Below are 16,870 nucleotides of genomic sequence, written 5' to 3'. Positions count from 1 at the left end.
TAGGACAGAGGTACGGATGAAAGGAGGGTGCATGTGTGCATGAGGGATGTCACACAAGACCCGACCTAGTGAGAGACATCAGAGGTTGGATCCTCCCCGGGAACCGCTGTTGTGATGAAATAGAAGCCTGGCTGGAACACAATAGTTTGGCGTGGCCCGCAGGAGGCAGCCCGTCTCTTCTCAGCCAGGATATTGGTCTTTGTGAACATGGTTACAGTATCTGGGTCAATTAATGTAGCCCTGCCTCAAATTTCACTTTGGTCGGCAGAGGAATAATAGTTCAGCCAATTCTTGTAACCTCTTCTTGAGCCCAGCATGAGGTTTTTAAACACTGCGCGTTACATGACAAAAAAAAGTATAATAAAAAACTAGGCCTGACCTCGACTAAGTCGACTAGTCGACTGGTTAGTCGCGGGGGGTCCGAGTCGACTGCGTGTCTCTTAGTCGAATCTAGTCGAAAAAAAGTATATATATATATATATATATTTTTTTTTTTGGCCAAGTCTACACCTGCAACCACACCACTTTTTCTTCTTATTCCTCGTCTTTGTATTGGTATTGTTTGTGTTGGAGCGCCTCAGTGCAGCTGCAGAGTTCATGTGCAACCTCTTCCAGAGAGAGATAGAGACACTAGAAACTCTGCTGGAGACACAAAACAAACTGTGTAGACTTGGCCCTTTGAAATAAAATGTATTTTGGCCCTAAAAAAATATATATATTAGTCGACTGCCAGTCGACTATTGGCAATTAGTCGCCAATTAGATTCGACTAAACAAATCCTTAGTCGGGGACAGGCCTATAATAAACAAATAAGACTAAACCTGAAGCTAGTTCAGTCTCACGGAAGCGTTTTTTGCTCCACATTATCATTTGAGACTTCATTTCTTTCTAAAAAAACGGAAACACTCACTATCTTTTATTGTCGCAGCGGCTGTGAGAGTCTCTTGTTCACAGTCAGCTACGTGACAACGGCAAGGCAACAGAATCAAACACAGCAAGAGAGTCCGACCCAAGTCCAACACCAACAAGACTAGAAGAATATAAGAATTCATGCATTCCAGCAAGAATTAAAGATCAACCCAGAGAGAGAAGTATAGTGGGGAATTCTTGTGGACCCCCTTCCTCCCCAGCAACAGTTTTAGAAAGGGACTCAATGGAAAAGGCCCGTGCTCTCCACACCCTTAGCGGGCTTAGTATAATGAGGGAAAAACAAGCACAGCAGAGAGAGAGAGAAAGAACAAATGGGAGGCAGGCATGTTTTAAAGGGAGGTCGGCATATTGCTCAGTGCATAAAACTGCCGGAGCAACACTTTAAAGCAGTGCTTTCATTGTAGATCTAGCAGACGTGGAGCTGTTCATTCTGCCAAAACCGCCAAAAGAAGCACAGAATATGTGCTTTAGTAAAAAAAAAAGCACATATTAAGCAAAGATATATATATGACTCCAGTGTTGATCTCTCAACACTGGAGTCCCACATGCAAGCTAGCATTTCTTCTCACACTGTTTTAATGGCAAGAAATAATACTAGCTATTTATATGCAGGCGTATTATGCGGAAAGCCAGGTCAATACCGCTATTATTACATGACCTCATTAGCTAGTGGGGTCATGTTATGCAGTTTCTAGATGTCTTATGTTCTAATAAAACTCACACGTCTAAACTAAAGAGTCAGGTCCACCCGGACCACAAATCGCCAGGAATCATTCCAGCCCTCCGTCATGTCATGACTGAGTACTTCCTGGAAGGGATTGTTTTAGAGAAAGGAAATTTATCTTTTCCTGTTTGACAGTCTTTGAGATTGAAGCGACACACATCCATGTCAAAAACCTAAGCAATACCGCTTCAAGGGCCGGCTATAGGGGCCCAGGTGTGTTCTAGAGCCAAATAACCTCAAAAAAGCTCATAACCTTCATATGACTGGGTGACGGTGCGGTGCTGTTAGGGGGGGCTGCTCTTCAACTCCACATCTATTCCCTGTGGAATAGAATGCACTCGCTAATATGACATTTTCATTTGCACACAGTTATACACCAACCTTAACCACTTAACCCATAAAAAGGCCCTGAGGTTCTGATTCTACAAAATGTCTTCTAAATCCTAAGCCTACTATATCAGTGGTTCCTCAAACTTTTTCTTGTCAAGGACCTCAAAAATTACATGTATTTGGCCGCCGAGCCCCAGAAGCAAAGATTTGAGTTAAAAATGTTCTTTAAAGGTTTTTTTAATTGGTGCAACAGCCAATTTTAGCATGCTGAACCCACTGATGATGACATCATGGGCGGCAGGTGCATTTTGAAGCTATATCCACAGTCTCGCCTTCAGAGACACTGAGCCGAGTAGACAGAAACGGTACCAACTTATAATGAGCAGTAGCGCCGGGGACCGATCTATGGAGATACGGTGGAGAAAAAAAAAAGGTGAAGTGTGAAGAGACAGAAAGCTCATCTACATTTAACCGAAGAGCCAAATTAACACCGGTTGTCCATTTGAATGTCACGTCATGCATGCGCTGACAGCAAAGGTCTGGGAACACATAGCTTAGTCTAGTCCTTATCAACAAACAGCGGGGGCTTCCGGAAGCCTATACTCTGTCTGGAGGAGCCCCCACCTTCCACTGAGAGCTGTGTATGGGTTGAACAGGCTAATTATATGCCAAGGACAAACACCCACACACACACACTTGCAGGAACAAAAAAAAAAGAGACACCTTAACTACTGGCCAATGTCAGTGTCACACACTCCCAGCCGCCAATAGCAGGGGGCATGGCTTGAGGCTGATATGAACGATACGAGCAGAGGTGCTGAGAAGAAGCCAGCCAGGCAATGTATGTTAGCCCGCGACAAAATACTTTATCTGCTTTTAGGCATTTCACGAGTCCCTGTCTGCCTCCACAAATGTGAAGAGAGGATATGCAGACTACCTGTTCCGATAAGAAGGTGCCGGCAAAGGTCAGACATAAATAAAATATGTCCTCTCCTGTCACACCACCCAGTAGAGCCCTAAAAGCACTCACCGCCACCACACACACACACGCGCAAATTAGTCACAGACGGGTGGACTTGCTTATATGCTAACAACATTATTATTTCACGGGTCATGATACATGCCTTACAGGACTGCAATGGAGCCACAGACGGTGATGTGTGACTGTCATGGCCCTTTCCACTGAATACTAGACTGATGCTACTTCCATTTTAGTCTAGTAGGAAAATTGCATCAAAGGTGTAGCCTAGATTTTAAGCCATATGCTACCTGGATCCAATTAGCCAGCACAATATGTGTGGATGCTATCTAGGCCGTAGCGTAGCATGCCCAGGAAAAACCAACAGTGATGGGCGCCTGAAAATTTATTGGAGTTTCATAACAATAAAGAATAAAAGCAGATTCCTCCCAAACCCCGCCAGCGATGCTTTAGCTGGGAATTGGAGCGCAGCATTCATTACAACGTATTGATCAGTCCAAACGAAAGACCGTGGATTTATTGATCCGCTTCCATGCTTCCAGAAAAAAAAAGAAAAGAAAAAACAGGGGAGAGAAAAAAAACTGAGTGGAATGAGAAGGAGAGCAATGGACTGGTCTGGCAAACAAGCTTACGGTGGAAGTGCTGCCTCGGCTTAAAAAAACGAGGAAGAGGGGGATTTAGGGCCCTATCAAATGGTGAAGTGCGGTGTGGTAGTGCTTGATGTTCCCCGACCATAAAAAAGAGATGAGAATATGGGAAAGACGCAGCATCCACCATAATGAAAAAAAAGGTAAGGGCTTCTCTTGTGTCTCCTGCTGCTTTGTGTACTCCATGTCTGACTGCATGACTTTTCAGATCTCCCCTTGAACAGGGATTTGAACATAACAAATGTCATGACTGACTTTACTGAATTATTTAGCCACAGACATCAGTCATTTTACCTTATATGCCTCGAACACAGACATAACAGCAGGTTTGGAGCACACTTTTGTCTGTGACTGGAGGCTACAACAAGCCTACTGAATGAACAAAACAGAAAGTGTTTTGAAGTTATCGATCATGTGCTACTATTGCATTTTTTGGAGAGAAACGAAAACCTTACTGGATCTTTTTTTCCTTAAGAAAAAAATCGGTACAATTCCAGCAGCATTCAAAACAGGCAGAATTTTTACAGTCCCTTATCCTTTTGTACAGCATACAATAAAACTACCGTACTTGTTAGCATTCATCTAGCCTCGATCTCCAGGCTTTTATTGTTTAGTTTTGCTAAAAAATAAAAGCCTGGCCCAACCATAGCCCGTACTGGGTATGAGGAAGTGTTTCACTTCCCAACCAACCAGAGTGCAGTGGGCGTCGCTCGTAATGTTGTGTTAACGGGGCGGGGGTTGACGGACAGATCGGTGAACCAATGGGATCAGCCGCAGTCTCTCGCCGGCTCTTTACACCCGCCCCTTTATACACGAAATCAGGAGGGTTGGGGCAGGCTAGCATTCATCACTCTCGGACAAAGAACAGGCAGCAACACAACTTCTCGGTTGCGTTCGCGGCCTGTTCACCTCAGGTTTAATGCTTGGCCTGGCACTGCCTGTCCCAGTGATAGATGTTCAACTCTGTAGGTCAGGACAACATGTGCCGAGAGGTGCTGTGCATCTGGGGGCCTCCCCGGTGAGGGTCAGGACCTCCTTGGCTGGTCTTCCATTCAGCCAGAGCACGGCAAAAAAAAACACCAACCTCGAGTAGTTTTTTTTTTTTTTAAGGTCGAGTCCGTTGCCGAGCACTTGGCCCAATTTACAGGAGGGGGTCAAGCAGGGTCACGTTTGACCAAACACTGGGGCCTTTTCCGACAAATCTGAGAGTGGCCCCAGCTGTACCAGGGGCCATCACAGCCATGACAGAGTGCAGAGACCCAGAACAACAACATTTATATATGGACTTAGTCCAAAAATAACTGTGGGATTCAGTTCACAGAATGTTTTAACAGGTAATTATACATAATGATAGCTTAATGAAAAGTTGATATAAAAACATCATTTCCAGAGTTTTATTAGCGTGAAGTACTTACTACTCAACCTTTATTTTTCTGCGTACATGCCTTATGTTTATATTTGTTGATATTGTTTTGATCTAGTTTTTCCCCTATTCTTATATATGTATGTAACTGCAAATTATGGATAGCTTGTACGGAACATAATCAAACTTTTTTTTACACCCGTAAGTGATGAGGCAAATAAAGTGAAGTCGTGGAAGGCCAGTGAGTCACTTTCTCAGTAATGCTTGTTGTGGTGGAAAAGTAAACAAGGTACATTTACTTAAGTACAATTTTGAAAGCTGGCGTGCTATAATGGAAGCCATTGTTCTCACGTTACTACAAATCAAAATAAAATACAAATAAAAAAACCTGCCTAACGATGATGTCACTAGTAGGCGGGGTTTCTGAAGTGTCCACAGCCCTCCTATGAGACACAGGCCGAGTAAAAAAAAAAAGGGACGCATTTGTGAGGACTAAAGGACAGCTTTAAGCCCTATTTTATACTATTTAGTAGATTGTAGATTCTGCTATTTTTCGTTGTGAGTACAATTTGAGTACTCATACAGTTTGAGTACTCATACAGTTGGAGTACTTTTACATAGGTACTGTAAATATATTTTGATGGCAATACTTTTGTACTTTAACTCAATTTTGTTCTTAATATATACAATGAATGAGCTCACTACAACTCCCCAACCAAGTCTGAACTTCAACCACTGAGCCAGATCTCAGGATATTCTTAACATGCTGATAGTAAAAAGCACACAAACGTAGAAGTATGAATTAGTTCCCTCTCACCACCAGAGCATGCTTAATCACACACACACACACACACACACACACACACACACACACACACACACACACACACACACACACACACACACACACACACACACACACACACACACACACACACACACACACACACACACACACACACACACACACACACACACACACACACACAAGAAATAGAAAGTAGGATAGATGAATTGGGGGTTGGGATGGGGCAGAATAGCAGCATAAGAGTGTATTAAGTCCAATTAGGCTTTTGGGCTTTTCATTAACCCAGTTTTGGAGGGGGGAAGCCTCTGCTGAATAATTCTCAGAGTCAGACCGGCTCACTTTACAAGCCGGGCCTTTTAAAGGCCTCGTCTAAAAAATATCACAATGTGTGTCAGGCAGCCCTCTAAAGCTAACAGAATCCCATTAGCGGTTATAGGAACAAGACTGCTACTTTGCGCACTTCACCTGCAACTAAAGACGGTTTAATAGAATGACTCAACGTATCCAGTAACTAAACAACGACGGGGGGAAATACTGCATTATAACGTTTAAGCCCGTCTATTCATGTTCTTGGCATGTGTGTGACGTGTGAGAGTATGGGCACATGAGTGGCCATGTTTGGTCACTCCTTCCCACTCTTGTATCAAGCCTGAGTAAATATCCTAATCTTTGAGGCAAGGTCATATGGGGCCCCAGAGAGTAGGCGGTGGGAACCCGCCAACGCCTCACATGGTGTTTCAGCCACAAAACAACCAAAGAAAAATATCACTGGACTGTAGAGGAGATCTCCTAATAGTTTAAACACAAATTGTCCTCCCTGGCGGCTCTGCTAATCGTACAAATTCCATATCCACCTGGATCGAACAACAGTTAATCTCTTGAGTCACCAAATTATTTTATTCAATCTCAAAAATTAAAATAACAATTTATTTTAACTGCATTGTCATCACCAAATACACAGGATGTGCTCAAGTTAGAACACTCAATTCTGACCGTTTGCATCTGAATGCCTCTTAGTTCCTCCAGGTTTTAAAAGATCTTAAGGATGTGTGTATTCTGCTAATCATGAGACAAGCCTTCAATTATGTGAGCGATATTTAATCGCCCCAACCCCCCCACATCCTCTCATGCATACTGTATCTGGGGTCAACAGGTCAACACAAGCAAGAGCAATGGAGTCACATTTCTGTCACCTAATACTCTGTCCTGGTAGTATTACACACATACATATTATACACACATATCCGTTCTCATATAAGCAATTTATGCATACAGAAAGATGGCAGTTGCTCAAAATAATCCAGCTCTAAAATTAGGACAGAAAAAAGGATGTATATTGAAATGAGCTGGCATGGTAATTTTTTTTACCAAGCAAGGGCATAGCATCGGAATGAGGACTTAAAGACTAGAATGACTCCCCAAGATTCACTCAGGCCCCATTCATTCATTATTTAAAGGCCTCTGGGTGCAATTAAGAGAGATAATGAAATGCATGTAGTCGTCCTTATAGTAAAGCATGGTGGTATTTAGCCCTGCTTCACCTCATGTGGCTGTCGGAGCACCCTTAAAAAAAAACCTGACCTGCTGGTCAGAAACAATATTCCACATCAGCATCGGTGAAAGCAAATTGTGAACAATGTGGGGGCTTAAGGCCTCCTCTGCACACTGTGGGGGCTTTGTCTTTCAAAAACATGCCACAGGAGCCTTGCATTAGTCAATGGAGTTTCATTCACATCGTCCCACGTAGCCTGAGCTCCCTCCCCTGCATTACAATGATGCAGGGGAGCTGCTCCGTCAAGGAACTCCTCTCCATGGAGCGTTCAAACAGCCCACTGGGGGAGGGGAAGGGTAAAAGAAAAGGGGAGAGGAGAGGCTGAAGGAGATGGTGGTGTGGGAGGTGGGTGGGGGCAAACAATGGGGAACCTGATTACCCCCGGTCACGGCTCATCCACAAGCCAACAGAGAGGGAAATCCATCACCCAAAGGATCAAATGGAAGCTTGTGCAGCAGGTAAGTTCCAAGTGAAAGCTCTCCGCTCCCCCCCATCTAAACCCCACAAAGGTAGGACAACAGTGAAGGAGACAAAAGGGAGAGCCGTCTGTCTTTCTCCCTTCACTTTCGTATTCCTACGTTCGTAGGCATGTCTATCTCCCCCCTCCATCTCTACTGACTCACACCAACCAACAGCTGCCTGTGAGTTTTAGGCCCACACTGTGAAATCCAACACACGCAAGAATGTTTTCTGGCCCAAATGACCTCAAGGATCTAACCTCTCTAATGGCACACAGGTGATATATTCCACTTTTATTGCCATCCGTACTCGGTATAGCTCAGCAATGTTTCAAGGTAGCTGCTGCATGGCGATATTAAACAGTAAAGAGGCAATATTGGTCATGCTTTCTGCTATGTAATGGCTTATTACAAAAACCATTATTTTCCGTTTTTCTTGTTTGCCAAGAGGATATGGGTTGGAGAAACAAAAAAAGGCATCAAATCCCACGCTATTGCACAAACACAAACACTTTTAAAGATAGGTTGGAAATGTTCTGTGGGTGAATTGTGGTCTTTAGTCATATACTAAAACCACCGTGGTTGTTCCCCAAACCAGAGGAAAATGTACAAGCTGTCGTACATAGCCATATTAGGAAAACAAAACACAATATTAAAGCTACCATTTCCATTTGTAACAATCTGCTGAAATGTTTGCTCACGGAGTACTAGTTTGTTTTTCTTTGTGAGTGCAAAAGAAGATTGATCAATATTTTAGTTGGTTTACAAGCACATCTACATAACTTGTAGCCTAAGACCACATTATACCATCCCAAACCGATGCCAGAGCCTTGATGTGAGTCTCCACCAAGGTTGCCAGATCTGCTTATTATAATTTCCCCGCCAGATTTTATTTGAAAATAGCAGATCTACAAGCTCACAACGCGTCGCATCGCGACGCGTTGTAAGCTTGTAGATCTGCTATTTTCAAATAGCTGATGTATATGTTAAAGTGCTCATGTGGCCCATAGTCGCTTCTTTTGGGCTGGTTTTCCTAGACCTGGTTGCTTGTCTCTCTCACAGAATCTGGCAACACTGGTCTCCACTCAATGTTAAACCCACATAAGCACATATACCAGTGCCTGCACAACTGCACATGTATGCATTTCAAAATGCGCACACACACACACACACACACATACACGTAGTAGCAAAGGCACAGCACACAACAAACAATTTTACTCCTTACCTTTGAAAAGCCACTGTCCCATCTCTACGTCTCTCTCATTTGTTAGCGCCTCATTGTATTCAAAGTGAGAGAATTGTGGATCTTGGCATTTATGCTGGGGGTCGGTGTCAGTGCCCTCTGCTGCGATCTGGGGGAAGACATGAATGAGTCATAAATCAACTCTCTCGATATGTACTTGGATTCCTTCTTGAAAAAAAAAACTCTCAGTCATGTTCTGAAGTCCCCGAAGTTGTACAAAAGCATCTGTTGTTGTTTTAGGGGGGACCGCAATTAGGATAATGAGGCCAAAGGGGTTAAGCATTAGCCAAAAAGCATGGCTAGGCAAGAACAAGCTCCGTTTATACTCTAGAGGGGCCCTGGCCTGGGCTTCGGTCATATCCATGACTCCCAGCCATGTCTTCTGATCACTACACACACTACTCTAGAAAACACAACACTTTGAAGTGCATTAACAGGGGAACAGTAAAACCCAACGCTTACAACCGACCGCTGTTGGAATAAAGTATTGTGTGTGTGTCTGTCTAACTCTGAATAACCGAGCATAATGATAATATTGTGTGCGTGTGTGTGTGTGTGTGTCAAACTCTGAATAACCGAGCATAATGACCCTGCCTTCCTGATGATCATTCAAGGAACTGCAAGGTTAGGGCTGTTACCAGTAAAAGGCAAGTGGTGCCCTTTCATCTAGCGTTCGTAGAACAGAAGAATCAAGCAAACAGTGGCTTTGGAAGTGAACGTCAGTTTTCAGGGAAATGAAATAAATCAGGACATACTGTGTGGGAGGAAATCAAGGAACACTAAATATACATTTCAAAATACATCGTGAGACTTTAAAATAATGCAAAGACAAGACAGAAATGTGGGAGAATTCCAGCTATAATTTAGGCTAAACCCAGATAGGTGTTTGTGTGAAAATAACCCAATGTGTACAGGCATGTGCACAAATCTCCTCAAGCATATAGGGTGGGCATTAACCCACAGAGGGCTAATCCTATTTTCTTCAGTTGCAAAACCTCAAAAGAATGTCCCAGTGAAAAAGAGCATTGTGGGTATCCGTGCCACTTGTCATTCTAATCAGTGGAATTTAAATGGGGGATGCTGGGGAAGGGGGAGGAGCAGTTAGCCTTTCAACCAACCCAATCCACAATCTACACACTTTTGTTAACCTGTGTGTGCTGAGGAAACGTTAGATTTACAACTTTAGCCTAATTACAATGTCTTTGATGTTTTTTAAGGTTTCTCTTTTTTTTAAATGATAGCCCGTTCTAGAGCAGTGGTTCTCGAGCTTTTCAGGACGTGAACCACCCAAAATGATCATATTTGAACTGGTGACCCCCCCCACCCCCCTGACAACCACTTGGGAATGTAGGAGTTGAGGCATTGACATGAAGTTTGACTCGGTTCCACAGATAAATATTGTGAAAATAGCTAATCTACAAGTAGATCAGCTATTTTCCTCTTTCTTATGATATTTGACAATTTGGCCAATGATTGACCAGTTTTGTTGAGTATGTTTGATGCAGTAATGGTATTTTTTTCGCATTAAAAAGACCCTAAAGTCCTTAAATTGTGCACTTTACTGTCATCTGGGGACCCCCCCTGACCCCCAACCATGTGGGGACCCCCATGGGGGTCCCGACCCACAGATTGAGAACCACTGTTCTAAAGTACCACATTAACTTTAAAAAAGGGACAAGAATGTTCTGGCCATGTAGGCTATGACTTCTAAATAAGCAATAAACCAGCACAAATTAAATCAAGTATCCAGATAAAGGTCATTTGTAGGAAATGTTAGTAGGCTATTCTACCTACTAGGACACATTGGAAGGCGTTTGTCTGCCAGTTCAGGCTATAATAACAGCCCACATTACCCAGTACTTGCTGTTGATGGCAGACGATCGTATATTATTTGTCAAACCTCATAACATTTCTGAAGCATCAAAGCCATTGATAAATCAATAACATTTATGTTATTTAAAAAAAAAAAACAGTAACGACAAATAATATCGGTCCACTTCCATGAACTCGTGTTAAACGGGTCTATAATAACGATATAAAAAAAAGGATCAACTGAATTGAACGGGACTTTCGGGAAGATTTTCCCCACAGCTTTAGTATTAAAGCAAAACCTCAACGCAATCCGTGGTTTACAGAGGGGGGGGGGGGGTACGAAAACAACCCGTTAAACGAATCAATCAAAATGTTAATTCGGATATCCCATCAACGTAGAGACTTGTTTTCCAAATCGTCCATGATATGAACCGTATCTGTTGTCCACCGCATGCCCGCTTAGAAACTAACCAAACAGACTAGAGGGCTTTAAATGTCCCGATTCCTACTAGAAAAGAGCAGCTAGCAAACGGCCGGGGACACAGAGACAGTAAGGAGGAAAGGCAGATGGATCGTATTATACAGCATCGTCTCAACATATAAAACAAGCGCTTCAAACTGGAACCCGGTGGGTCGGTGCAACAACTCAACCAACTCCGCAACAAACACCGTATATACATACAAAAACGCATTCAATCCCTTACCTGCAGTCCTGCCGAGACCGCTAGCAGCAGAAGGTGTAAGCACATGGACATCATCATGCCAACGGCTAAACGGGTTTGAATATATAAATCCCCCTTTGGAGTCCGTTATGTTATATCCGCCTGCTTCCCTTCAGCGTGGTTGGTGGTGGTCGTGGTTCTTCTACGACAAAAGAAGGCTCCGGTGAGCGGCGGGCAGCATGCAGCAGCCTCCCCTCTAGATCCACTGTCTGTCTGTCTCTCTCCACTGAGACTGTGGCGTTCTCCTCTCTCTCCCTCTCTCTTTGCTCTGTGAGATCACTGCCTGCCTGGTACTGAGGCTGCTGCTGCTGCCTGGGCTGCTGCGTGCCACTGTTGCCAGGTTGGTGAGAGAAACAAGCAGCCAGGTTTTGATTGAATACTTTATTTTGAAGTTTGCAGGGGGAAAAAAAGCACATGAAAGTACAGTTCAATACAAGGTCAGCTAATAGGAATTTGAAAGAAAACCCAAGAAAGCCATAGGCCTGTTTCCATTGGGGTCCTTTGTACTCAATTCATAGTGACAGGCAGATATAGGCTCCACTACTATGCAGAAAATCATTATAAACAGTTTCAAAATACGAAAAACTAAAAATGGTCTTGGAGAACAAGCCCAAGAGAAGCAACTTAGGCCACATCATGAGCACTTTTAAAGTAATACTAGGTAACGTTTTCAACAAAACTAAAGTTAAATTGTATATCTTTTGCGAGTGGCAAAAGTTTCACAACACCCACTCCGTGAATTTCACCCCCGGAAGCCTTTTATTTATATATTTTCTATTGAACGTGTACGGGGGGGACTTTCCCGGGAAAATGACGTTCCTGGCCAACGTCATGACGTCGTGGCCGACGTCCTCAGGAACTACCGCAACGGTTTCCTGTTTGGCCAGGAACTACCGCGCTATTAACAAAAAGGAACCTCACGCTGATTTTAAGATAATGTAGGATTGGAAGATCGAAAAAGAACAGAAAAAGAAAGCACAGCTCATGGTAACTAATGCTCCACTGGCTCAGAGAAACGATCCGTAGATAGTATAAAACAATTAAAAGATCGCTTTTTGAAACGCTTCCGGCTTCCGGTGAAAACGAATGGAATTCTGGGTAATCGAGGACTAGGGAAATTGTATGCAGTGACGGTAGTGACCAGCAGAGGTTGCTAAAAATCGTTATTTGTGATTCTGCATTGTACAACTTTAAATCTATTATACATGGGCTATTTGAAAATAGCCAAACTACAAGCTCACAGCGTGTCGCGTAGCGAAGCGTTGTGAGCTTGTAGATCTACTATTTTCAAAGAAAAATATTGGGGAAAAATTAGGAATATTTTCAAATCCACAAAATCTTGTATGGGGGACAGGGGTCTCTGGCACAAAATATTTTCATAAGGTTGGTTTGGCAGACAAATACATATTAATTTGTGGGGTCCTTGACATGAAAATGTTTGAGAACCACTGGTTTAAACAACATTAAGAAGCAAGCCCAAAATAAGCAACTACACTTTAGAAACAAGCCCACAAAAACCGCAACCCACAAACCACCAATTTTTACAAGCAACTTTACAGAAAAAGAAGCCCAGAGTCGCTTATAATAAGCAGACCTGGCAACGCTGCTGCTGCTGCGAACTCCCATGCAATCCAACACCAACAAAAAAGAGAAGAGAAAATTAAAAGGCCACTGGGCTAAAAGCTCACCTCACTGACCCCTACTGGCCGTCTTGCCAATTACCTATATTATGGGTTTTCAACTGGTGGTCCGTGGACCACTGGTGGTCCGTGAAGGTATTGCATGTGATCCCTGACCATGCATTTAGTAATGTAGGAAAGTGAAGATTTGTATTATATTTTATTTTATTGACCACTAGCTGAGAAACAGTATGATGTATGATGACGCATCAATGTTGTCAGTTACTTCGGACGTCAAGAACTAGTTAACTAGTAGAATTTCAAGTTTTCAACTGATTATGTTGATGATATGATTATGGGGCGGCCATAGCTGAGTGGTTAGTGAGCCCGCCTAGGGAACCAGCTGGCCCTGGTTGCCCCAGGTTCGATTCCAGGCTATCCCAGCATATGTGCCGATGATATGAAAATTGTCCCTGAGCAAGACTCTTAACCCCAATTGCTCACAGGTTCTCATTGGAAACAAGACCGCAAGGACTTTCATGAACGACCTGTTAAAAGGAATTATCCTTATCCTTATCCTTATGTTGAAAACTTGAAATTCTTAACTCCCATTTCTGTGGAAGTTCTTGACATCCGAAGTAATCATACATAGTCATCATACATCATGTTTCTCAACTAGTGGTCGATAAAATAAAATATAATACAAATCTTCACTTTCCTACATTACTAAATGGATGGTCAGGGACCACATGCAATACCTTCATGGACCACCAGTGGTCCACGGACCACCAGTTGAAAACCCATGCTATAGATTATTGATGGTTTACACTTTGTGTTTGCCCTGAATAGCCATTTGTTCCCTTTATATATTTATCTTGTTATTGCTGTCTTTAATCATGAAATGTAAATGACCTGTAATGGGATGTTTTGTCATGGATTCCAGTATAAGGAATCATTCAAGTCAATCAGAATTAACACATGATTACAGGTGTAAAAGAGTGGGTTAAATAAAAACAATGAAAACATTTTTTTCTGTGTGTGCAAGCTCTCAACACTGCAGTTACAGGAAGCGTTAGGGGAATAGAGAATAGAGAAGAAAGGATCACAGAACAAGTCAGATAACGGGAAGGCACGGTCAAATCAAATATACAAAGACCAGTATACATAAGGTGCATGATTACTCACTCACTTTCACTCGCCCTCACCTTGATAAAGATTGAAGTAGGTCCAATTGATCATTAGATGGCCAACTTTGTTCACATTGCCTTCAGATAATTGTTTACACCCTTGATCTTAAGGATTATTAATTGGCAATTGATTATTGATTAAGGAAGGCTTAATTATATGTTGATGAGATTGAGATCCTGAACAAAGGGCATCTCTCACTCTCTCTCTCTCTCTCTCTGTCTGTGTGTCTGTGTGTCTGTGTGTCTGTCTGTGTGTCTGTCTTTGTGTCTGTCTGTCTGTCTGTCTGTCTGTCTGTCCCTAATAAGTATACTATACAGACATTTTGTGAAACATACAATGTTTCATAAATGTCCCTGCTCAATATGGAATTTAGCATTCAGTTCTTTCATCATTACTTCAGCCTAGAGTCCCTACAGTAAGTAAAGTATTTTTTCGTGTTCCCCTAAAAACTTGCAATGAATAATTCCCTTACATTATCTTCTCATATATGATGAATCCTGATGGAGGTTAAATTACCTCAGTTTTGCAGCCTGACACATAATTAACTACCCGGAGATGGCTCTGTGGAATAAGAAATCATCCCTGGCACAGAAGATATTTCACTTTGGTCTAACTAGAAAGATGCCCTGTCCCTATCCTCCAAATAATAATAAACAAGGGGTGACTTTTGGTTTGCTTCCTCCCTCCAAGGCAATCTTGTGTTTTCCCAAGTTATTGGTGTTTTGAAATGGTAAGGGAGTATGTGATGAGAACCATGCTGTTCTTCTCTCCCTCCTAACAAACCAAAGCAACCACGGAAAGCATTCTGTAATCCTCAACAAACAGCAGGCCCTGCCTGTCACATAGGACTTGGGGTTAAGCATATACTCAGGAAGAGAGTGGGTTGGATAGCAGTTGTTGAAAGTGCTCAGTGACAGTTAACGGAATTGCACTGTAACACGCAATTACCATTTTCACATATCTTCGCATTGATTTGCATTTATGATCATAGATTGAGAGTGTTTGTTAACTCTTTAAGACCGGGAACACGCATCTGTGTGTCATTTTTAGATTTCTTTGGACTATTAAAAAATAGCAGATATACAAGCTCGTAGCGCGGCACCGAGTGCCGCGCTACGAGCTTGTAGATCTGCTATTTTTTTTAAACCATGAAAAGTTCTGCAAATATTAGATTTCTTTTCTTTTTTTTTTGGTAACTCAAATCTTTGCTTCTGGGGGTTCCTGGAACTAAATATTTGACAAATGTTCGCTTTAAAAATATATTTTTGCCACGAATTTTCATGATTTTTCAAAATTAGCAGATCTACAAGCTCATAGTGAGCTTGTATATCTGCTATTTTTGAATAGCCAAATAAATCTAAAATTGACACACAGATGCGTTCCCGGTCTTAATGGGTTAATTTGTGGTTAGTTACTTTCAAGTGATGTGCAACAATTATTGCTGTAGTGTAGACGAATTACTTGGTTCTTCAAACTAGCTTTCAGGTAGACTATTCTCGACGCACGCATGCATCTTGGCGTGTCATATAATCAATTTAATTAAATGCCAGTTGTAATGCTTCATTTTCCTAACAGAGTAACATGAATATTATTCAGCATTTCTGTAAATCATTGTTAAAAGGGGTTTAAATCGACGGAACAGCTTTTCTTGTCCTGGCTTTACCCCTGCCTATACTGTGCGAGAGATTAAACTGAATGACCTGTTGATATCACATAGCATATATTCAGAACAAATTGTTAAGTTTATGTAATCTAATCTAATTGAGAGTGGGATAAAAAAAAAAGAAATCCCCCCTCCCCTGATTAACATAGAAGCGGTTATCTTTCATCAGGGCTCATCTTGGCAGGGACGGGAGGGGGTGTTAGAGGGAATCCAATTATGACTCAGTGCATTCAATCAAACAATATCATGTTCCGTTTTTCATAAACCCATTCTAGGCCCCTGAGAACTATCTGTGCAGCGTATTTCTCTCAGGCGGCGTTACCAGAGTTTGTTGTTGTTGATATCAAATTGAGGTTGTTTAAAGGTTCAATCAGTGTTTTTAATGCCCAGTCATGATCAAGGTCTCAGAGTATTTTCTTTCTCAGTGATGTATTAGTTTGTTGAAAATTGAAAATAGAAAAAAATAGCATTCTTCTGTGGTCATCTGTGAAGCTGCTGTATGATGCATGTGGGCCATGCTGCTGACACTGCTGTTGACTCTCATAAGTGCAGGTGTCCGAGGTCTGGTGGCCTGGGAGGCCCTTTGATTCCACGCCTATTACTCTGCACAAATGGATGCAGTGCTGTGCTGGGCGTTGCGGCACGACATGGCCTTGATGCTGCCGGGGAGTAAAAACGCACTAGGTCAGCAGCGCTTTCACATCCGCGGCACTTATTCACACCGAGTTTGTGCTGCTACAGGAATATCACAGGCGATTTGACCCTACACACACTCACACATGCCAGCTTAGCAGAGTTCAGTCGATTCTGCCTTTTTTTTCCTTAATTT

General features: G+C 42.5%; 1 protein-coding gene across 1 annotated transcript in view; it reads right to left on the bottom strand.

The window, feature by feature from the left end:
* Positions 1–11,821, bottom strand: part of LOC308092913 (cadherin-2-like) — an 82,762-nt gene extending 70,941 nt beyond the window's left edge. The window contains exons 1-2 of the mRNA XM_080439045.1: positions 11,554–11,821; positions 9,020–9,146 (exon numbers count right to left, since the gene is read on the bottom strand). Coding sequence (XP_080295171.1) covers positions 9,020–9,146; positions 11,554–11,610 — 184 coding nt within the window. The 5' untranslated portion in view covers positions 11,611–11,821. The remainder of the gene's footprint in view (positions 1–9,019; positions 9,147–11,553) is intronic.
* Positions 11,822–16,870: the final 5,049 nt, after the last annotated feature.

This window comes from Gymnoscopelus braueri, assembly GCF_963280865.1.
Source record: "Gymnoscopelus braueri genome assembly, chromosome: 10".
In the NCBI taxonomy this organism is placed as follows: domain Eukaryota; kingdom Metazoa; phylum Chordata; class Actinopteri; order Myctophiformes; family Myctophidae; genus Gymnoscopelus; species Gymnoscopelus braueri.
This window is presented reverse-complemented; position numbering and strand designations above follow the sequence as displayed.